Source organism: Ctenopharyngodon idella, chromosome 16 (assembly GCF_019924925.1).
Source record: "Ctenopharyngodon idella isolate HZGC_01 chromosome 16, HZGC01, whole genome shotgun sequence".
Classification (NCBI taxonomy): domain Eukaryota; kingdom Metazoa; phylum Chordata; class Actinopteri; order Cypriniformes; family Xenocyprididae; genus Ctenopharyngodon; species Ctenopharyngodon idella.
This window is the reverse complement of record NC_067235.1, coordinates 32,783,203-32,807,735: the sequence shown is the minus strand read 5'-3', so window position 1 is coordinate 32,807,735 and position 24,533 is coordinate 32,783,203. Positions and strand designations below refer to the sequence as shown.

The window sequence follows — 24,533 nt, the reverse complement described above, 5'->3', positions numbered from 1 at the left end:
GCCTGCTTTTGGCATGTTAAAATTCCAAAAAGCTTGATGACTCTTGTTTGCATGGACAAAAACACCTGATGTAACAATACAGAAGCCCACAACATCCTAATAAAAGAGAGGAGAAAGCAGCCTGGGAGAGGTGGGCCGGGAGCGATTCGATTACTCCAATCTCCGCTCCTTATTGCTGGCAAAACCATCGCTGTCCTCAGGTGACCCATAAACAGGGACTAAAGCGGGCAAGAAGTGACCATGTGGTGACCATGGAGACAGACATTTACAGCGAGTACAGCATCAGATGCAGCCTGTAATTTTAAAGAGGACAACGATCAAACAAGCAAATGAAGGAAAAAATATTAATACCCCTAAAAGGAGAGCGTAAGAGTGATTAAGAGCAATTCATCATTCAGCTGAGCTGCTCTGGTGCAGGCGGTCCTCTGAATCTTTAATGCAAGAGCTCGTTCACACTGTGGTGAAAACTGTGAGCAGCGACTGCATGTTTGCAAAGTAACACTGTGTCTACACTAGAAGAGGCCGGAAGCACGTCATCTCAACATCCAATAACCACACGGATCAGCTGTGAGCTCAAATTTCAGCATGCAAAAAAAAAGCTGAAAATATGGGTTATGTTAACGGTTCTCAAACACAAATTCTTCTATCAATGCGGACAGAACTCTGTGCTGTAATAATCTGACAGTGTTTCCTGCACAACTATTTAATGATACCATTAGTGAATCTTTGTTTTTTATTTAACTGCTCATTAAAAGATAAACAGCAATCGGATTGATATTAGCTGATCATGTTGTTAATATATTGGTTATTTGTTAGGGATTTGACGAGATTAAAATGTGATGAGATTTCTTGTTGAGGTGAAAAGCTGTCTTGCGATCTCGCCTCCACTGTCATTTTGCTTTTTATAGAAATAAAAACCATTTCATTTGGTTGGATAACGGTCGCTTCAATCCCTTCCAGCTCATCCAACAGGAGCTGCAGAGTTGTATGTAGTGCAGCAGGAATCAGAGTTCACTGATCACGTAACGAGAGTAAGTGACGAGATGACTGACAAGACCATGGCAGAGGATTCGTTGAACAGAGCCTAAGCATCTGACAAATGTCTGATCTTGTCGAATGCGCCCTCAACACCGAATCGTTTGTTTCGAATCAGTGGTTTAGAGCGCCAAAATCCCATGATTTCAGTAAAAGAGGCTTCGTTACGTCATAAATGTTTTGCAACTTCAATAGTTCACGTGACTCTGGCAGTTTGATACGCGCTCCAAACCACTGATTCGAAACAAATGATTCATTAAGCTTCGAAGCTTCATGAAGCAGTGTTTTGAAATCGCCCATCACTAGATATTGTTGAATAAAGTCGCTATTTTGTTATTTTTGGCACACAAAAAGTATTCTCGTCGCTTCATAACATTAAGGTTGAACCACTGTAGTCACATGAACTGTTTTAAATATGTTTTCAGTAGCTTTATGGGCATTGAAAAAGGGAGTGTTATTGCTGGCTACGCAGGCCTCACTGAGCCATCAGATTTTATCAAAAATATCTTAATTTGTGTTCTGAAGATGAACGAAGGTCTTACGGGTGTGGAACGACATGAGGGTGAGTAATTAATGACATAATTTTCATTTTTGGGTGAACTAACCCTTTAAACTTAAAAAAATGAAAATTTGAAATGTTGCCTTGGGAACAAACTTAAAAAAAAAAAAAAAAAAAGATTAAGCACTAAAATTAAAACTGAAATAAAAATATAAAGCTATGCATACATTTTAAAATAGAAATGACAAAAGCACAAAACGAAATAAACTAAAATTAAAATAAAACTGATTACTGAAAACGATATAAACATTAAAAACATTCATAAATACTACATTAGTAAATAAATAATACTAAAATAACACTAATCATGAGAAATCTGAACTGTTTTGCTTTGGTTTAAAAAAAAACATACAGGCTGAGCGAAGTTTGCCAGGAGAAATTCACAACTAACTACACTAACTGCTGACCAGCCAATCTGGTCAGTTTCCAGATATCCAGCGATAAATGCAGTACTGTATTCTGAGCTCTCTACCTCTCTAGCGAACTACAGCAAACACACACACACACAATACAGCTGTTGTGGCTCTAATCCACAGAGGCTTGGGTTGTGGGAACAGGCCGAGTGCTCGGCGGTAGGACACAATGGCGTCAGTCACGGCACCGGGTTTAGACGCACTGAGTGACAGAACGGCGATGGGAAGCGTGTATGTCTTTGCGTGTGTCCAGTTGGCAAACCGGTCGACACAGTAACTCGGGTTGCAGCCACCAAACAGCTCAACACTTGATAGGGTAAAGATGTAACCTTTGACAGATACAGTAATCCAGAGATTAGGACATGGTCGGAACATTTTGCCAGTTTTTTTTTCCATCTGTCTGAACTGCACAGCTGTAGGGCTGGGCAATATAACTAAAAGAACAAAAAATATTTTTGTCATTAATAATATATGGGCTCTGAAACGGCTTAAATATTGATTTATGTGATTGTTTTCAATCGTCATTTTGACCAAAAAGATTCTAGTTCAGATTCTAATTCCTTCTTTTAACAATAATTTTAGTACTTTGAGGGGGGAAACGTTTAATAAAAGAAAATGAATATCTTCAGCGACATGAGATCATTTCAGATTTCAACAGAACAGATACAACAAATCAGAATAATTACAGTTCTTCCAAGTCTCTTCACAGGTGGCATAAAAATAAAAACGTGTTACATATTTCAATCATAAAATACTTCAGATTACAACAAAACTCAAAATGTGCATGTTTAACTACACATTGTAAGGGACCTATGATGAAGAAAATGCAGACGGAATTGCGGAATACTTTCACAAAAACGGATTTTACTGTATAATGCGGAATGTCACCAAATTTGGCAAATTTTCAATTTATAAATCAAAAGTATGCAATGTTTGCTTAATTCTGTAAAGTTTTATGATTTGACAACCACCGTTTTTAACGATAAATGCATGAACGCAGACAATTAATTTAATAAATAATTTAAATTAATTATTAAATTGTTTAAGTTTAATGAATTCAATTGATTAGGCATGCCTTTTCATGCATTAAACCAATAATACAGAATCTAGAAAGATTAAATGGAGAAAACAGAATTTGGGAAACGGATTTCATAGAGACTCACACTGTCATATGAACCAGTCAGTAACTACACTGATTTAAAGGGTTAATTGACCCAAAAATTAAAATTCTGTTATTAATTACTTACCCTCATGTCGTTCCTAACCTGTAAGACTTTTGTTCATTTTTGGACCGCAAATTAAGATCTTTTTGATGAAATCTGAGAGCTTTCTGTCCCTCCACAGCTACACAACTGACGCTTCAAAAAGTTCATAGAGATTGTAAAACCAATCCATATGAATTGAGTGGTTTAGTCCAAATTTTCTGAAGAGATGATCACTTTATATGATGAACAGATTTAATTTAAGCTTTTATTCACATATAAACATTTATCGACTCACATCAGCTGTGGTAAATGGAAGCTCAAGCATGTTTGATTGACGCGTGCAAGAACCAATGAGATTCATTCTTGTGTGCTTCACAGCACGTTTGAGCTTCCGGAAGAGCTTTGTTTTCGTGCGTGAAGCAGGTTCAGTTGAGCTTCTGTTTATGTTCACTGATGAATGTTTATATGTGAATAAAAGCCTAAATTAAATCTGTTTATCAGATAAAGCGATCGAGTCTCTTCAAAAAAAATCTCTCAGATTGCATCAAAAAGATCTTCATTTGTGTTCTGAAGATGAATGAAAGTCTTACAAGTTTGGAACGGCGAGTAATTAATGACAGAATTTTTATTTTTGGGTGAACTAACCCTTTAAGTCTCACAAGACTTAAGTAATAGAACACAGTAACAACTATTTTAAATCAAACATGATGAAAGCAATAGCCTGCAGTTCAGCAAGCAAGTCAAATGAACTCAGTAACCGCTTCGACTGCTTTACAATTGATTTGGTTCACAAAAAAAACAGACTTATAAGAGTCAACAGCTACAATAAGCTCACTGCTCTCAGAGTATATGGAGGTTGGTAAAACGGGGGGTCCGGGTTCTGCAGGGACAGAGGTTGGCCATGTATTTGCCAAGATACATGGCAGAGGAAAACAGCCTGAACCCTGACCACACCAAGAGCGCGGCTGATGAATACGATCCATTCTGGGTTGAGATTCCACCACAGCTACTGTAGGTGAAAGGCGCTCTGTGTTGCTAACAAGATAATTTGTTATGAGCAAAGCGAGAAAAATTAGTAAGCAGAAAAGGAGCAATTGACATCTGAAAAGTCATTTTAACCAGTTTAGTTTAGAGTGGGACTCGGAGACCTAACCTAGGTCAAGCTCTGACCCTCTTTCCCTACCTCTCATAGTTTAAATTCCCTCCACAGATCCCCTTTGCCTTCCCCCAACTAACCTTCAAAAGAAAAAAAAGGTCCTAAAAGCCAAAGAGGGCCTCATGTACACACACACAGAGAGAGAGAGAGAGAGAGAGAGAGAGAGAGAGAGAGAGAGAGAGAGAGAGAGAGAGAGAGAGAGAGAGAGAGAGAGAGAGAGAGAGAGAGAGAGAGAGAGAGAGAGAGAGAGAGAGAGAGAGAGAGAGAGAGAGCGAGAGCTAAGCCCCTATACGTAACTACCATGAACACATTCCCCAGGCCGACAACCCACTCCAGAGGGTCCTAAAACCTCTTCCACATCAACCATTTTTTACTTAGGGATAGCCAATTTATGACTTGCACACTTTCAAGCAGCATATTCACCCGTGATGAGGAACACAATGCATTGCTGTGTCTCAGTACTGAAAACGAAAGGGATCACATTCTTGAGCTGTGATGGGTCATAGTGACTGTGCAGTGCACGTGTTGAACAGGGCTAGTCATTATAAAATAAAATAATATCATCAATATATAAGTGCTTTTTATTTGGCTATTGCATTTCCTAAAGTTGAGAGATGAAGCCCATTTGAAGATTAAGTTACTTTTAAGAAATGATAACAAATGTTCATTTAGAGGAAAAACATTTAAAACATGCTTTGATTATTGTTAACTATACACTGTAAACCCTAACGCTCAAAATAATTAATTGGTTTGAGTAGGGCAAACTCAAATTAAACAAATTAGTTCAATCAAATTAACTTTTATGAGTATTTAGAACTTTTTCTTTAAAGTTCACGAAACTGACACATTTTAAGTAATCTGAACTGTTTCATTTTTTTGAGCTTGATGAACTTGTTTCTTTTAATTTAGACAAACTTAAATTTACCTGAAACTGGGCTGGGATTTCTCTTTCCCAGCATGCTTTGCCATGACACTTGAAAGGGAGAATAAATAATAAAATTAAGTGTTGTATAATGTTTTTTTTGTGCAAGATTAATGTTAAGTGGTGGATTTAGTAGTGTTTAATGCTTTGCTATTACAATTTAGAAGAGTTTCTGTTATGTGTGGTTTTTGGGGCATTACCATCATGGAGTGGAGCATGGGCTTAGTTTGAGAACAGGTATTTCACAGCTGTTCTATATTGCCGTATTCTTTCAGCAATTGCTATGCTATGCTAATGTTAACAAAGCATTGTGTTAATAATTAGCCTAGCATTTGCTGAATTAGCTAGTTATAGCTAGCTAAATTTCCACTACTAAAAATATAATTTAAGATGTCGACCGACATTTAGCGCCATTGTGCTTCGGATGACCCGAGTTCGACTCCCGGCTCGTGAACCCCCCCTCTCTCTCCCACTTCGCTTCTTGTCTGCTTATATAAAATATATACAAGTTAAGATTACATGATAATTTTACGTTTAATTTATGAATTAACGTACTCAAAAATGTTAAGTTAAGAGCAATTAAAATGTATGAGTACAAAATTGAAATCTGCCAGTTCTGCTTGCTTAAACTTTGAATTTCTTGACTTAAAAAATTTGATGTAACTGATTACCTCAAAGTTTTTGAGTTTTTCCAACTTATTCAGGTTTACAGTGTAGATTTTTTACTGTGTTTTACGTAACTGCATTATATATTTCTAATCTAATTAGCTACACTGTAAAAATGACTTTTCATAGTGGTTAATAAAACAATGCAAACAAAATTATTGAAGGAAAATCAAAAATGAAAAAGGAAAATCGTTTTGAAAGAAAATACTATTTCAGTCTTTCTACTCCAAAATTTCATGTTTAATTCAATGCGATACTTGTCGATCCTTTGTAATTGTTTGTGAAATTTACTAGCAGTTTCAGAGTGAAAATTGTTTTAAAATAAATCCTACAAAAAATTCCTTTCAGTGTACAATGACAGTGAAATTAGGAAAAGGGGTGATTTTGAAATTATGGTTCCTTTTAAGTCATGTAAAAGCAAATAAATTTTGACATTGACAGACAGCATTGGCGGCCCCCAGACTATTTTACCATCACACTGGGCCCCCCAAAAACCGTTCACTATACTGACAGTGACACCCTCATCCACAATACCAGTGCAAGTCAAACTGCACTCACCATAGAAACCACCCATACTATGTCATCCGCTTATGGGCGATGGGAGGAGAGAAAGGGGCTATTGTTGAAACCTCTCAGAATGAGATGAAGAGCAAAGGACGTAACTCTTCCCCTGCTTTGGCACTGCCATCAAACAAACAGCGGCAAACAAAAGTCAATGCAGCACTCTGTGGCACAACCGCGCAAACTGCAAACGACTGGGAAAAGCTGGACACTTTGATCATTAAGTGCTGAAGCAATCGTGACTGTATGATCTCAAAAGGTTCGAAAAACAGTTTACGCATCCTGTGCGGGAAAACGACATCATTTTGTCCTGTACCCACCCACCTGTAGCATTACCTCAAAATGAGACACAACGGGGGCTTCCCCTCGGCAGTGGCCCACTTCACGTTGGCGACAGGAAACATCTGGTATTATTAAACACCTCGAGCCATGCCATATTTAGCATCAAACCTAATAAAACCACACAGGTTAGGTCTCTTCACGGTCACTGGCCACTTAGTTTACCAGCACAGACACACAGAGTCACAATCATGCATTTCTTTAGGCTGCCAATTGTGTTGCAAAAGCCACTATTTTTACACAACTTTGCAAAAAATGTTGGGTTAAAAACAACCCAAGTTGGGTTGAAAATGGACAAACCCAGCAAAAACCCCAGTTTGCCCAACGTGCTGGGCAGTTTTATTTAACTCAACTATTGTTAAAAATTACTATATTGCCGGCCTAAAATGAACCTGAAATACGTCGGAAATTAAAAATCAGACACATAATTACTAGAGGCAACAATAATAATCAAAAAGTTGAACATTTATTAAGAAGCAATTTAATAAATGTTTATTGTTTTATTATTATTCATTAAACGTAATAATAAATGTTCATTTCCAACATACTTTGGGTTCATTTTAAGCAAGCAATACAGTAATTTCAAACAAAAGTTGGGTTAAATAAAACTACCCAGCAGGTCGGGCAAACATTTAACCCAACCGCTAGGTTAAAACAACCCAATCGCTGGGTTTGTCCATTTTCAACCCAGCATTTTTTAGAGTGTGTAGGGCTGCCCCAGACTAAAGATTTTTCTAGTAGTCGTTCATTTAAGCCATTAGTAGACTAATCGCACGTTTATATTAATTTAATTGCTTAAATATATACTGAGAAGAATACTAAACTAATAAGCCTTTAATATACAGGCATAATATATAGTCTACTCCACACTCAAGCGCACACATAAAGCTTGCCGCAAAGCACCGGCAAAAGTAATGATTATGAAAGCGTCAGGGAAAAATAGCAAGGAGACATTTAATTTTTTATTAATAAACTAGTGTTTTTTCCTGGGTCAGTGTCGGCTGCAAAGATGAAGTAGACGGATGTGATGTGATGTCTGCAGTATAGAGAGAAACGCAACTTTCATACGGAGTATTCCTTTTCGATTTGAATTGGTAAGTAGACATTTCAAGCTTTCTATAGATATATTTCTCGTCTGTGAGGCACGTATACGCTGAGTTTCGATTCATTTTTGTGACGTGCTCCAGTTCACAGAGACCGAGACGGCAGAAAGCGCATCCTGTGTTTTTCTTATTTTACAAAGGCACAACGTTTTCTTGTTATTGTGAGTTTACACAAATAAAAGGTAGTTTAATACCTCATTCAAAACTTTACCGTTTCGAATGAGGTATTACTCTGTGTGACCAAAAATGACAGAGTATATAAAGTTGTTTCCGCTGTTATCAGGACAAAAAAAATGCCAGCGATCGCGTCGGCGCCTCCATGTCATCCAGTACCCTAAGGGCATTAATACTTCCACACTTCGCACAAACACTTGGATATCTGCTTAATAATAGCACACATTTATCTAGGGTAATGTTAGAGCGAGCGGCCAAGTAAAGTTGCTACTAAATGTTTCAAATGATAAGCCATATTTGAGGTCGTAACGTTTGGATTTCTTACAACGAGGACCCGCTGTTTTCACGCCACGAGTTTGCTGTTTTTTATGCAACTATCCGACTAATAAAATTTTGGTCGACTAAGCCTCTTCTAGTCGACTAACGTTTAGCTGCCCTACAACCTTGAAAAAGCATGATTTCCCACCATTACTATAGAAACAACGAGCAAGTTCCAAGGGAAAATCCAATGCTCAAGCTCACAAAGCCCCTTCAGATGGGGGTATTCCACAGGTGACAAGACAATGAGGACCTCCAGAGCCCATGCAGACTTATGACATATCACCTTAGTCAACACAGAACAAGTATCATTCAAGAAAACAGCCACAAGCTGAAAGGAATACGTGACATCTGGGAGAGCACCTAAAAATGGGAAATCAAACTGTTGCTGGCCTTGCCAGTAATGAACTCCTGACCTTGTGGTCAGTGAGGCTACGCGAGGTCACTCACCTGCCCTGACTCTAACCCACTTACGGCTTGTTGCATCATGTCTGACCAGTGCTTCTTCACATCACAAAATGACTCATAGTCAGCCTTTAAAATGCCCACGATGAGGCACAATGAGATAATTGCTCTGATCTAAACCACACTATAACAAGATGTACTCAGTATTATTATACAGAAGTATTTTTCAATGGATAAATCTTGAGTACTAACAAGAACTTTTTAATAAACACGTAATAGTAGAAATTGACCCATATACTGACTTTTATGACAATAGTGTCTGAAAACCTTATTAATTTAAAATGTTTTTTAATAGCTTTTTGACACAGTAATGGCTAAATGTTCATTAGGCCATAACAATTAAAAAACATTACTAATGTAATAAAATAATTAGTACAAAAAGAAATAAAGTAATAAATGATACAAATTCAAGAGATAATTACTACTACTAGTAATAGTAATAGCACTGTTGTTATGACATAATTGGTCACAAACCTAACTGGTCACAAAGTAATTTTTCTAATTAATTCTCTCTTTCTCTAATTGGCTGTCTAGCAGTTAAGCTACAGTACTTATTTATCATTTGAGAAAGAATGGCTATTTAATAAAAGGTGAAGTACATTAAATTAGTTTCTTGTGTTATAAGTGAAAACACTGGTCAAACCAATTATCAGTCTCTAAATATTTTAAACAATAAATTTGACACAAAAAACTTTTTGTGTCAAATTCACAGGACATTCATTCAATCATTCATTAAATCAATTTATGAATCGATGATGAGAAGTCAAAATAACATCTCAAAGGAACTCACCATGGCTTGCCATGTACACAAGAGCAATATTAAGTCAATGAAATAAAGCAGAAAAAAATATTATGCACTACAAAAAGATTTGATCCCATTCCAGGACGTTTCCAGGCATGTAAAACATCATTTTAAATTCCCTGATATCTCCAGGTTCTCCATGACCATGGGGACACAAGAATACTTCAAGAAAGGTTTTAAATAAACATGCTGTCAAAACTGTGACGCTTCGTGACTGCCAATCATCAGTGAAACATATTCATAGTTTATGTCATGAACATCACATCCTCTCTTTTCTTGTAGACGTAATTTGCTTTAATAGTGCAAGTTCATACTGTCACTAGAACTGTCAAAACAGACACCTGCTCAACCATAACGATGCTCAGCATACATACAAACATACACAAACACATATATAAGGTTAACTAATCAAAGTTCCCTGGTCATGACGTTGAAAACATCCAGATGTGCGCCAAAGACCCAACATCATTACACACCTGTAGTTCCGATTTCCATTCATGAGGTCTCTGTCCGGTTCCGTCCCCGGCTCGCAGTAGACGAACTTCAGAAACTCTACTTGGATCCCGACGGCCGCCCGGTTCCGTTAACCCAATGCGAGCGTCTCCTCCCGTGTTGCGGGCTTTTAATCCACCTTCCCAGAAGCTCGTATATCAACGGAGGGCCGAGAGAGGAGGGAGGTTCGGTGCCTCAGTATCTGGTCGGGATTTCAGGTTCGGTTGATAGATTGACGTGACGGCCAGCTAGCTAGACAGCTAAATCGAAAAGTTCCCCTCAAATGCAGTCCCGAATCGCTGTTTCTGTGACGACGACGCCTTCAGAAACTCGTCTTTGGAAAGAGTGAGGCGGTTTGTTGAGGTGTTATGACGTTATAGCGAGTAAAAGTCCACTTATGTCGCCTCCTCTCTTCGACAGCGCTAGCCTGCTACTGCTAGTGGCCAGGCTAACCAGCTAAGCTACATTCCCTTCTGAGAGGGAAAAAATCCCGTCAAACGCCGTCTTCTCTTCGCTTAAAGTCCCCGATCATCACTGGATTCCACACTCGAAGCTAGTGGCTTTTCAGTAGCGCGTATTCCCTTCGTTTTACGCCAGTGGTGACATGAAATAAGTTGAGAGTTGAACTCTCTCTCAGGGTTTCTCTGACACTCAGAGCCTCTGCGAGACTCGCTACAGCTAAATATGGAGCGTCTGATCCTCCGCGAGCGCGACGCACGGACCTGCCGCAAGAGCCTCGCGCTGATTGGCTGCGAGGGGAAGCGCGAGTGCGCGAGGGAAGGAACGAGGTTTGAGGCAGCCTCCGAGTGACCATGATCACCATCACCATCATTATCATAAGCTTGTACGAACATCTATCTATCTATCTATCTATCTAAACTTGTTTTACTATGGTAACATGAATTATGATGTTAACTCATTTAATTACCCAGACTATGTAATAGGAGTGATTTTAGCATAAAATTCAATTCCATAACTTACACAAGAATGATTACTCATAACATGAATTAGGGGTTGATCCATTTAATAGACCACAATAGATGATACTAGTGATTTTACTTGATTCTGGGTGGCAAAAGAAGGATTATTAAAGACAACATGAAATCAAATGTGACATTTACATTCCTGGTCTTTTTGAGCATAATTCATCGGTGCATACAGCATTGGGTATGTTACTCTAAAAAGGTAATTAATTACATCTTCAACAGTGTAATTAGTACTAAACTGTACTAAAAATTATTGGATTACTTATAACTTGACCAGTCGAACAAAATAAGGATAGACATGACAGTGCACTTTTGATTCTTTCAAATAAACAATATACAATTGCATAAATTATTCTTGAACTGACCAAAGTGTGTTTTAACATTACATTTTGATGTTAAATCCACTAGTTTTATATAGAATTATTCTATAGTCTATAAATGATTTAATATAATTATAACTTAAAATATAGCTGCGAGCAGCAATTATCGGGGTTCAAGCGCTTTAAGGTCTTTAATTGCATTTACAGCCAAAACAGGCAATTTACCATTGTAAATATATGGGTTTTAAAGCTTTTTAATAGTTATAGCGGCACCTATTGTCTGATCTCCATAAAAGTTTGCATGCTTGTTTAAAATCATATGTCGCATGTCCACACCTATTTTCGTGAAGTTCAGAGTTTTTGTTTAGGAGTTATAGGCTTTTGTAAGCACTTGGCCACGCCCCTTTTTAAAATGACCCTGTCATAGCTACCCAAAGGGTAAAGTTCAACTTTTTTTTTGATAACTATTGACCTAGAGAGTCCTGAGAATTATGCCGCAGTAGTTTTATGGAGGTTGAGCCAAAAACCTAGGACTAGTTCGCCAAAGTTGGTTTTTGAAATAATCTCCAATATTTAACGAACGATTAAATTAACAGAGGTGGTCCTAGAGGCAAAATTGCTCAGAGTGAGGAGTTCTACCATGTGGTACGAATGTTGTGGGCACGTACGAAAAATTGCGCGATACACAATCCTTTGCACACGTGAAAAACGTGAAGGCGCCCCCTGGTGGCTAATTTTTTTAGAATTTCTCACAGGCCTCTAGGGCCGTGAGTCAAACACACCCAGCGAGTTTCATTACGATCGGCCTCTGTTAACCTTGTCTGATAGCTGCTCAAAATTCATTGGCTGATGGCGGCCATGTTTTTCGAGATACGCCACATAGACCCATAGACAATCATGGCACTTCAGACAAAGACACTGCATGCCAATTTTCAAGTCAATCGGACCAACAGTGAAGTAGTTATAGCCATTTTCATGTTTTTTTTTTCATGTTATAGCGCCACCAAGTGGCCAGTCGCCACATCCTTTTTTACACGACCACAGAATGTGCTCTTACATAGGTGTGCTGAGTTTAGTGAAAATATCTCATTCCGTTCACGAGTTATAGCCATTTTAGTAAAAGTGGCTCCACCCACTTCGAACGTTTTGGCGACCATGAATCGAAATTTCAACTTTTTTTTTATAATTATTGACAATCAGACTCCGGAGAATCTCACTGCACTGGTTTGGTTCCGAGCAGGCCAAAAACCTAGGGCTAGTTTGCAAAAGTAGGCCACTACTTTTGAACACTGTAGCGCCCCCATCAGGCCAATCGGGGCGAGCCTTGCTGACGTTGTAGACAGTGTGAGTACTACCAGCCCACAAAGTTTCAAGTCTCTACGACTTACGGTTTGGTCTGCCCAAAGAGTAACCCCTCATTTTCCTTTTTAAGGGATAATAATTAAATTACAGCAATTACGATTACTTAGTAATTAATTACACCCAACACTGGATGCATGTTATTCCTAAGAAAAACATATCAAATTGTAAAACTTGATTTCCCCACTAAATATCTTGTTTTTCTTGGAAATGTCACATTTTGGAAGTAAAGTGGCCTGCAAATGCAGAGCCTGCAGTGATGTGCAAAAGACTGCAAAAAGCAGTAAATATTGAAATGCCGTTGTATATTTCAATCCCCAGACCATCTGAAACAGAACTCAACACAGCGTTTAATAAAAAACAACTTTTATTTTCTTTAAAAAATAATCATCCCGAACAAAGTCCTCTCACTATTACATACAGAGCCAAAATGACTTGCTTATGTGTTCATTCACTGAATCTATTGGGAAGTGCTATGATACGGACTGTTCTTTATCAGTGGCTTAATATTGCTTAGACATTGAGGTCGGGTGAAGTTCACTCTCCAATTAGGCCGTTACGCACCTCCATCTTGTTCTTCACCCACGAGGTGCCTGTGGCTTTTGAGAGTCAAGTACTGCATCAGAATATTTAGTCTAGGACAGACCAGATCAATATCATACAGTGGGGATCGCTAAAAATCACCTCGTTGGGTTGGTAAAACCTAATATATAAAGGCATGTCTTTGTATACATTTCATAAACATGAGTTAAAATAAAACATGGTCAAGCGTTACATCTAAAAATCCCTTTGAATTTCAACAACAGACCATTTTAGGCGCTTTGAGGCGAGTTGAGGCGTCTTCCAACAATGCCGCCTTGTGGAGATTCTATGCCACTTTTTAGGTTTCCTTAAAGAGACAGTTCACCAAAAAATGAAAATTCTGTCATTATTTATTCACCCGATGAACTGTTATTGACTGGAACTATGGGAAAAATGTCAGTATCCAGATATGGAATGACATAATAAGTTTGAGTAATGACTGAATTTTCATTTTTGTCCGGACTATTCCTTTCACAACAGGTGAGAAATGTTAGTACGGGCACAATCTTAACATGATTACTAAGAGGCTCCGGTTACGACACAAACTCAGTTTAAACATGCATTTCATACATCCACCATATGGCATGATTACATGGCATAATGTTTCCCTAACCTGCGTTTTCCTGCATGCCCACATGCTCACTGCACCAACGGGCGTCAGGCGAGGGTAAAAGGTGCAATGATACTGGCAAGTGTGTGTGTGTGTGTGTGTGTGTGTGTGTGCATGAGTTAAATGTGCTTGTTGGGTAGGAAATGTGGCAGTGTTACCGACTATGGCGGGTGGAAGAGTGTAGTGATGTGACCCAACAGCCTTCAGAGAGCAGTGGGTCACTATATACAAACAGGTATTCCTGCGTTGTTTGATTTCTTGTTAGAGACAAACGCATCTCATTCTCTTCTAGCCATCTTAAACGTGCCGTGTGTTTTTCTATCTGCTCTCAGTGACCTTGTATTGCTTCGCTTACAGAGGTCAGTGGAAGAAACGTTTTAAAAGAAAAGTTCACCCAAAAAGAAAAATCTACACAAACACGTCCAAACCCTCATTATTTACATTATAACACATATTTATATATCTGTGTTATTTATATATATATATATATATATATATATATACACACAGTACATACATACACAAACAAACACATACATATATAAAAATATATATATTTATATATATGTAAATGTGTATGTATGTGTGTGTATGTATATATATATATATACACACTGTATATACATGTACAAATATATATATATATATATATATATATATGTGTGTGTGTGTGTGTGTGTGTGTATACATACACCGTATATATACCGTATGTATGTATGTATTATATATATATATATATATATATATATATACACACATATACGCACACACACACAGTTTTCTGTACAACAAAAGTGGATGGTGATCCATACTATTTGTGTGCTGTCTTCTGAATTCACATGATAGATTTATTAACTGATTAACATCTTCATTGCAACTCTCAAATCTCACTTGCAGCCACATTTTAAATGGCCTTGTGAAACACAAGAACCTAAGTTAAAAAATAGTAAATAATAATTCAAATCTGGGTCTTTTTCTTACACATAGCTAAAATATGACTTCAGAGCACTTGAACTGTAGCACGGAAGTCATGCAGACTAGTTTTACGATACACGCATTGGTGCTTTTTGTCCTTTTTGGAGCTTTACAGCATTAATCACCCTCTACTAGTGTTGTACTGAAAAGAGCACATGTTGTGTTTCATGGAAGAAAGAAAATAATCCAGGGTTTGCAAATACACGAGGGTGAGTAAATGATGAAAAAAAATTGTCATTGTTGGGTGAACTATTCCTGTAAGATCAAGAAGATTTATGTGAACTGGAAGTGAAAAGAAAAACTGAGCAAAATCATCCTTTTCCAGAAGAGCGTAGAGGAATCAAGTGCAGAAAAACGCACAGACGAGGGCCCTTTTGAACGGTTGGCATCATGTTTGGCTGGTGCATAATGCTGGTTTCGGTGTTATGCTGATGTGAGAGTGCAAGTGCAGGGAATGCACTCAGTGGTCCATCTATAGTTACGCTAATTCGGCCACTCTTTAACTAACGAGGCGAGTCTAAATCTGATCATCTGACACCGCTGCGACCGCTGGAGAGACACCTGCATCTGCTACAGTTGATCACTGCCTGCACTTCTTTTGCTTCACAGACAACACGTAAACGCTGGGCTCGCGGTGTTCTTCAACTAAAACTAAGTGCTAATGTACCATGAATTTTCACAAAAATAAAAATTATAAAGAAAATTTCACAACAATAAAAATAATGCCAAAGGAAATAACAACAACTGCTCCACTTAGGGCGTTTGAACTCTGGCATCGCCCAGACGGACAGGTTAAGAGGCAGCTTTGTGGTGACGTATAAAACGACAGGTTCGTCTGCGTTCCTTCCCTCCGTATTGCATACATACGTACATGTGGGAGTGCGAAGGTAGTATACAATAATACACAATTAAATAAAAAAAGAGCATAGTTCAGCCAGACTCAACAAAACACAAAGAGTGAGACTCCATGTTCGCTTCTGTGGGCTTCACTGGACTGGTAGCACCAGGTGAACTGGCTCGAGGGGAGTGTGGCGGTCCGAAGCCCTCCGGCCCGATGAGGTGTGGCAGAGAAGCTTTGCTTAGGCAAAGTACATGGTCCTCAGGGTGTCGTGGTGAATCTGCACTGCTTTGGCCAGCGCCTGTGGATCCCGGCCGTTACTCTGCCCGGAGACGTGGCTGCCCTCCCCGCTACAAATGGAGAGACGAGATACAGAAAGATTTAAGAACTGATATTGTTTCTGGGAATGAGACAAAAGCCTAGTTACTTTTACTGTCAAAATTAAATACTTTTATTCGGCAAAGACGCATTAAACTATGGAAGCTTGTTTCCGCTACTAAATAAAAAAATAAAAAGGTAATTGCGACTTTTTATCTCACAATTCTGACTTTTTCTCGCAATTGCGAGATATAAACTCACAACTGCGCGATATAAAGTCAGAATTGCGAGTTATAAAGTCAGAATTATATGATATAAACGTCAGTCTTTTTGCCCTCACAATTGGACACGCAGTTTATATTTCTCAATTCTGACTTTATATCCCACAATTCTGACTTTATATCCCACAATTCTGACTTTATATCACACAATCCTGACTTTATATCCCGCAATTCTGACTTTATATCCCGCATTTCTGACTTTATATCACACAATCCTGACTTTATATCACACAATCCTGACTTTATATCACGCAATTCTGACTTTATATCTCATAATTTTGACTTTATATCCCACAATTCTGACTTTATATCCCGCAATTCTGACTTTATATCCCGCAATTCTGATTTTATATCTCACAATTCTGACTTTATATCTCACAATTCTGACTTTATATCACGCAATGAAGCAGCACAACTGTTTTCAACATTGATAATAATCAGAAATGTTTCTTGAGCAGAAAATTTTCATATTAGAATGATTTCTGAAGGATCATGTGACACTGAAGACTGGAGTAATGCTGCTGAAAATACAGCTTTGATCACAGGAATAAATTTCATTTTACAATATATTCACATAGAAAACACATTTTAAATTGTAAAAATATTTCACAAATCACAACATTTACTGTCTTTTTTGATTTAAAAAAAATGCAAAGGAGACAAGATAAAGAAATATTTAAAAACTGATAAAAATTATTTCTGGGAATGAGACAAAGGTTCTGTTCCAAAACAGATAACAGTTCTGTTATCGCACCATATTATCTTATTCATGCATTCTTCTCTTTTTTATTATTTGTTTTTAATACATTTTTAATTATTTTAATACATTTAGATTTTTTGACTTTGTATTGTTATTTTTATTTCTTATGCATCTGTTTTATAATTATTATTTAAATACCTTTTATGTAAACCACTTTTTACTCATGTAGGCAAGTTCTAGAATCAAAGGCTATTCCAAAAAAAATAAATAACAATAATAATAATAATTCTAATGAAAATTAAAGCATGTATCTTTTTACAAAAGGCAATCCCAGAATGCATTGTGAAGAGCTCAATAAAAAAAAAAGCAAAAGCATGTGAAATGTTGATTATAAACATTAAATACTGAAAGTTTTTGATAAAAATAGTCTAATTAAAATAGACTAATTTTTCCAATATTTGTACATCATTGGACAAAAATGATGTCTGGCCAAGGGAAATTTACATCTTTACCCTTTATTAGAATATCATTAAAGATTTTGTAAGCATATTGCATAGTTGTGCTTGGAGTCAATCGTTTTATTTGTGATAACACAATGAAACATGCCAAATTGTGCGACATCATTTTTGGTCAGGCTGACATACAAAGAAATTATGAACAAATGCATCACTGCATGCATCCCTTTTGAGGTTCCACCCAAAAGAAAATACATTGCTAATGCAGTTTCATGGCATCAAAGCCCTCACCTGTCATGTTCCTTATCCACCAGATGGTAGCGGGCTCGGAAAGCCACAAGCCGGGCGTAGTACGCAGGCGCTGGAATGGACACGGAGCGGGTGCAGCGCACGTAGGTGTGGCACAGCTGGTAGGTGAGAATCTGCAGCTCGTCAGCCGTAAAGCGATTGTCGTCCCACAGGACGTAGTAGTGTGAGGGCCGGCTGGTGCCCTGAGACGAGGACAGCAGAAGATCAAACCACAGTCAAAAGCACACAGCCATCAATGTTTGCACCAAGTCTGTGCTCTTACCTGAATACCTGCATGACTGCACAGGTAGAAATCAAACTCGAATGGATGCGTGATGCTGGTGTCAACCGTGGTTCCTGCAGGAATGTTCCCGCTCTTCCCGATCTGAGCAAAACCACAGCCATTAGAATGAACCACCTGAATGTCAACTTAAAAATGCTGTTTTTGAGAAACTCACTCGTTCAGATTTATCAGCGCAGAAGAGGCGGGTGTGGTGGCGTTTTTGCACTACTATGTATGTGATTCCCGGCTGGTAGTCTTTCTCCAGCTTGATGCAGGCGTCTCTGATGGCCAGCAGCTCATAGTGCAGGATCTACAAAAGAAAAACACAACATCATCATGAGACGGCAGCAAGGACGCATTCAATTGATGAAAAGTGACAGTAAAGACATTTATAATGTTACAAAAGATTTCTATTGGAAATAAATGCTGTTCTTTTGAACATTCTATTCATCAAAGAAAATGTATCAGGGATTCCATAAATATATTAAACTGTTTTCAGCATTAGTAATAATCAAAAAATGTTTGTTGAGCAGCAAATCATCATATTAGAATGATTTCTGAAGGATCATGTGACACTGAAGACTGGAGTAATGATGCTGAAAATTCAGCTTTGATCACAGGAATAAATTACACTTTACAATATATTCACATAGAAAACAGTTCTTTTAAATTGTAATAATATTTCACAATTTTTACTGTCTTTCTGATCAAATAAATGCCTTGGTAAACTTTCCAAAAACATTAGAAAAATCTTACTGACCCCAATCTTTTGAACTGAAAAGAATCACAATATGGCCTTACTTGTGGTAACTGTCCTTCTGGAACACCGTCCCTGTAGAAGATGATTCTCGTGGGTTTGAAGCGGGTTGACTTGTAGAACTGGATGAGTAATTCTCGCACCATGTACGAGAGGTCTTCAATAATCTCCTGCCTGGGTCGCTGTACTCGTACTGTAGCACAGTACCTGCTGGGATGAGCGTCCATACTGCCCACCACCTGCCGAGATCAATCATGTCAGAGGAGGTTATATCGTAACAGGATGTTGCTTTACAAATAAGCTTCAATAAATGAAAAATCCTGAATTAATTGGAGAAACAGCAGGGGTCGGCAACCTTTTTGTGCCATTTTTAGGTTTCCTAGTTAATCACTGTGCCACGACTCCCCTTAAAGGCACAATATGTAATTTTCGCCACTAGAGGTCACTTATTCAAAACAAAGGCGTAGCTTGATGACGCATTGATTTCGCGGAACCATGGGAGGTGTTGTCTTCACGTCTACAGCCGGTGGAAAATAATCCGACGGGACTCGGGCAGAAATCATATTCATGGATGAGCTAATGTATTAAAGATTTATTAACATTACTGTGGTATGAAGCAGGGTGTTGGAGCATAACGAGGCCGCTGGATTGCTAATGAGAGACGAGCGCGACACATGACTCGAGAGCAGCGGAGCTTTTATTATGCTGCAGACGAGCGCTTCCGCTTCTTCCCGTCAAGTGGTTTAAAGCAGCGCTCTTTATCATATTAGATAGATTTGTGTGTTGAAAGTTGTGATAATGCTACTCTGTGCGTTCGTTCGGTGGCTGCTGTGAGACACTTGTTGCACACTGCAGTAAACTAGATCGATGTTAGGCATGGTAAAACGTGGTACTCGCGGTAAATCAAGAAAACGAGATTTAAACAATAAGACTAAATGTGTTGAGCTATATAATATGATTAGTTTTCTGTCGATGAATGTATCTAAACAGTTGCTCACCTGTCTAATAAAACACATAACATATTAAAGCATCTTTGGTGTTTCCACAAAATAAAACCGGGGGTAACGTGGGTATGATGACATTGATTGCACGGACACGGTCCGTGTCCTGGTTAAAATTGCTTATTTCTCTGGATTTAAACATTCTTGGAAACATTTGGGATAATTTAAGTACACAAGTCAACAAAATATATGTAACACTGTTCTAGTGGTTTTTGGATATTTTAATCCAAAAATCTTACATATTGTGCATTTAATGTATAAATACTCATAACACATATTTTAAGTTCATAACTGCTTTGATGATCAAACATTACTTGATTAATCATAAACTTGTTTGATTAGTAATATAGAAATAGCCTTGTGTAAAACCTTAAAGGGTTAGTTCACCCATAAATGAAAATTCTGTCATTATTACTCACCCTCATGTTGTTCCACACCTGTAAGACCTTCTTTCATCTTCAGAACACAAATTAACACAAATTTTCTGATGAAATCTGATGGCTCAGTGAGGCCTGCATTGCCAGCAAGTTACAGATGTCCAGAAAGGTATTAAAACATATTTAAAACAGTTCATGTGACTACAGTGGTTCAACCTTAATGTTACGAAGCGACGAGAATACTTTTTGTGCGCCAAAAAAAACAAAATAACGACTTTATTCAACAATATCTAGTGATGGGCGATTTCAAAACACTGCTTCATGAAGCTTTACGAATCTTTTGTTTCGAATCAGTGGTTTGGAGCGTGTATCAAACTGAGCCACTGAAATTTTGAAACACTTATGATGTGACGAAGCCTCGTTTACTGAAATCACATGACTTTGTCAGTTTAATACGCGCTCCGAACCACTGATTCAAAACAAAAGATTCATAAAGCTTCATGAAGCAGTGTTTTGAAATCTCCCATCACTAGATATTGTTGAATAAAGTCGTTATTTTGTTTTTTTGGTGCACAAAAAGTATTCTCGTCGCTTCATAACATTAAGGTTGAACCACTGTAGTCACATGAACTGTTTTAAATATGTCTTTAGTAGCTTTCTGGGCATTGAAAGTATAAATTATCTTGCTGGCAATGGAGGCCTCACTGAGCCATCAGATTTCATCAAAAATATCTTAATTTGTGTTCTGAAGATGAACGCACGTCTTACAGGTTTTGAACGACATGAGGGTGAGTAATTAATGACAGAAATTTCATTTTTGGGTGAACTCTGAAGCATTTTTTTTTTTTTTTGTCAAAATACTACAAGTTTGTTTCCAGGTTTAAATTAGATTTTGAATAACAGTCATTGTGTTTAATAGGACTCTATATTCTTAGTTGAATATCTCCAAAATGTATAGCAGTATCTCCAAGCCAAGCACAACAAATACAGCAGAACAAACTGTAAGCTGTCAATCAAATGGTCTTAACTTGTGTGATACATCTGCTGTCTTGATCTGTGCTGTGCTTTCAGGAGTGCCCACCCCTGTTTGGACGTTGATCAGGTGACCAGGTGCACTACTGTTCAAAAGTTTGGGGTCAAGATGTTTTAATGTTTTCTCTTATGTTCACCAAGGCAGCATTTATTATCAAAAATACAGAAAAATTCTGAAATATGATTACAAAGTGTTTTCTATGTGAATATATAGTAAAATGTAATTAATTTCTGTGATCAAATCTGCATTTTCAGCATCATTACTCCAGTCTTCAGTGTCACATGATCCTTCAGAAATCATTCTAATATGCTGATTTGATGCTCAAGAAACAACTCTGATTATTATCATTAATGTTGAAAACTGTTCAATAGTCTTTGATGAATAGAAAGTTCAAAAGAACAGCATTTATTTCAAAATTTAGATCTTTTATAACATTATAAATATCTTTACTGTCATTAATCTTTTTTAATGTATCTGTATGTTTGCTGTTATAAAACTTCTTTTTAAAATATCTTAGCCCCAAATGTTTGAACAGTAGTGTATGTATTAGATAAAAAAAAACTACATTTCAAAAGTGGCACAAATTTGAACGTTTACACGTGTGCAACACAAAAAAGCAAAATGGTTGACAATGCAAATAGTTTCTGCCTAGTAAGCAACCGCCTAACAACCAACCAGAGCGCTAAAAATGAGCGGGGGAAAAAAATGACAAGGAAGAACATAACCAGCTGTTTTCAATGCAAACAAAGTGAAAAAATAAAAATGCACACACCAGAGCAATGCATGTCAGCATCACCGAAAAATGCAAATAATGCAAAACAGACGTTTCTGTTGACGGCATGCGGAGAAGTTACAGAAATCTGCCGCCCCCTAGTTGCAGAAAACCAAAATCGGTTGCCGTCAGCAGTTTACCTCATGTTCCCTACAGAAAGTGGCCTGTCGCCACTCCCTCCACATCATCAAGCCTCTGTATCCGTCTGCGTGACTCAGCCCTTTGTCACCATCGCTTGGCAACTGGCAAAAGAGTACGCGCTTACAAGTGGTTGCATGCGCAGGGCGGGAGGTGACATCATTTCCTCCGCGTCTGTGAGTCACCGGCGAGCCATTTTCCCTTTTCAAAGCTCCCATCCTGTCCTGCCCACCTCCGGTACATCCTCCCTTTCACTCCCGCCTGTGATCTAAGCCACTTCCATGGCTGTCAGCACCGTTACGTACAACAAACTGGGCGGCTCTCGGCCACAAAGAGCAGCAGGGTGGTAATTACAGCCTTCTATTTAAGACTAAAATTAAGTGCCTTTCGGCTCAGGTTGGGTTTTTTGAGAGTTGTGTTACATTTACGTAACTTCATTATGTCCCAGATCAATAATAGCTCCTCTTGTTATATAATACATTTGATGACAGGTCAATTCAAGAAAGCTGCTCGACAGAATTTTTAATTTTGGGGTGAACTAACCCTGTCAGCTGATTTTAGGTTAAACAGCTTCTCAGCCCTACTTGAGTTTGAAATCTCATTTGAAATGCAAAAGAGAGTTGATAAGAAGAGTGTTGAAGCACAGGTTGTGTGTGTGACAAGCTCACAGCAGTGATAGACGGCTTCTTCCCATCACCAGCCGGTGGGTGAGTAACATCTGCTCCGAGGAAGATCACGGGCTGCTGGAACACTGCAGACCTGTGCAAACGTTCAAATAAAGTGTTGATTCCAGCTGTACGATTTGGGGGGGAAATTTTTGTGATAAAAAAAAAGCACAATTGCAATTTAAAATGCAATTTGCTGTGCTTGTTTGTAAGGTTGCACAATTTCGCTCAAATTTTGTGATTATATATCAATATGGCTATAAAACATTATTATTATTATTATTATTATTATTATTATTAATAATAAATAAAATATTTAAAAAATACAAAAAACAAAACAAGAAATATTACTATTGTAATATTTTGTTTTTATTTAGTATTTTTATGTAATATTTATTATTATTATTATTAATAATTATTACAATATTATTATATATAATATTATTAATACATAATATACTTTTAAATAACTTCTAAAATTGTATTTTTATTAGTAATAATTATAATAAAATAAATAAAATATAAAAATACTACGTAAAAACTATATTATTACAATCATAGTTCTTTTGTTTTTAGTTTTTTTATATTATATTTATTTTGCTAATATTATTTTATAATAGTAGTAATAACAATAACAATAACAATAAATAAATAATATACAAATACTAAAAAACATAATATTACAATAATTGTTCTTTTGTTTTTATTTAGTATTTTTACATTTTATTCATTATTGTAATTATTATTATTAATAATAACAATATTATTATTATTAATAAATAAAAATAATACATAAAAAACAAAATAGTACAATAGTAATACTTATTTTGTTTTTAGTATTTTCATTTTTTTTATTAGTAATAATTATAATAACAAAAAATATAAAAATACTACATAAAAACAAAATATTGCAAAGGTATTATTTCTTGTTTTGTTTTATTTAGTATTTTTATATTCATAATTATTAATAATAATAATAATAATAATAATAATAATATTGTTTTTATTATTACTATTAATAATAATTATTATTACTTATTATTAATAATAATAAATAAAAATACTACATTAAAAACAAAATAGTACAAAAGTAATATTTCTTATTTTGTTTTTTAGTATTTTCGTATTTTATTTTTTATTAGTAATAATTATAACAAAATAAATAAAACAAAAAATACTACATAAAAATATTACAATAGTAATGTTTCTTATTTTGTTTTATTATTTTTATATTGTATTTATTTTGTTAATATTATTATATAATAATAGTAGTAATAATAATAATAATAAATAAATAAATAAATACAATATAAAAATAAAAAAAAAACACAATATTACAATAATAAGTTCTTTTGTTTTTATTTAGTATTTTTATATTTCATTAATTATTATAATTAACAAATAAAATATACAAAAATACTAAAAAAAAAACAAAATAAGAAATATTGCTATTAATGTAAAATAAAAATTTGAGAATTTAAAAAAAATAATATAATTATTATTATTATTATTATTATTATTATTATTTTATTTTACATCACAATACTAATATTTATGGCTGTCTTCAATTTTTCATTTTCAAACG

The 24,533-nt window shown here is 36.5% G+C and overlaps 2 protein-coding genes across 5 annotated transcripts in view; both read right to left on the bottom strand.

Annotated features, from left to right (window-relative positions):
- Positions 1 to 10,959, bottom strand: part of LOC127496959 (protein argonaute-3) — a 48,873-nt gene extending 37,914 nt beyond the window's left edge. Inside the window, exon 1 of one of the 3 annotated variants that reach the window (XM_051864989.1) lies at positions 10,195 to 10,959. In XM_051864989.1, coding sequence (XP_051720949.1) covers positions 10,195 to 10,213 — 19 coding nt within the window. In that variant the 5' untranslated portion in view covers positions 10,214 to 10,959. The remainder of the gene's footprint in view (positions 1 to 10,194) is intronic. The other 2 variants (XM_051864987.1, XM_051864988.1) reach the window with 2 other exon arrangements.
- Positions 10,960 to 13,224: 2,265 nt separating this feature from the next.
- Positions 13,225 to 24,533, bottom strand: part of ago1 (argonaute RISC component 1) — a 33,627-nt gene continuing 22,318 nt past the window's right edge. For both annotated transcript variants that reach the window (XM_051864990.1, XM_051864992.1), the window contains exons 14-19: positions 22,952 to 23,042; positions 19,007 to 19,201; positions 18,381 to 18,515; positions 18,206 to 18,307; positions 17,926 to 18,125; positions 13,225 to 16,230 (exon numbers count right to left, since the gene is read on the bottom strand). In XM_051864990.1, coding sequence (XP_051720950.1) covers positions 16,122 to 16,230; positions 17,926 to 18,125; positions 18,206 to 18,307; positions 18,381 to 18,515; positions 19,007 to 19,201; positions 22,952 to 23,042 — 832 coding nt within the window. In that variant the 3' untranslated portion in view covers positions 13,225 to 16,121. The remainder of the gene's footprint in view (positions 16,231 to 17,925; positions 18,126 to 18,205; positions 18,308 to 18,380; positions 18,516 to 19,006; positions 19,202 to 22,951; positions 23,043 to 24,533) is intronic.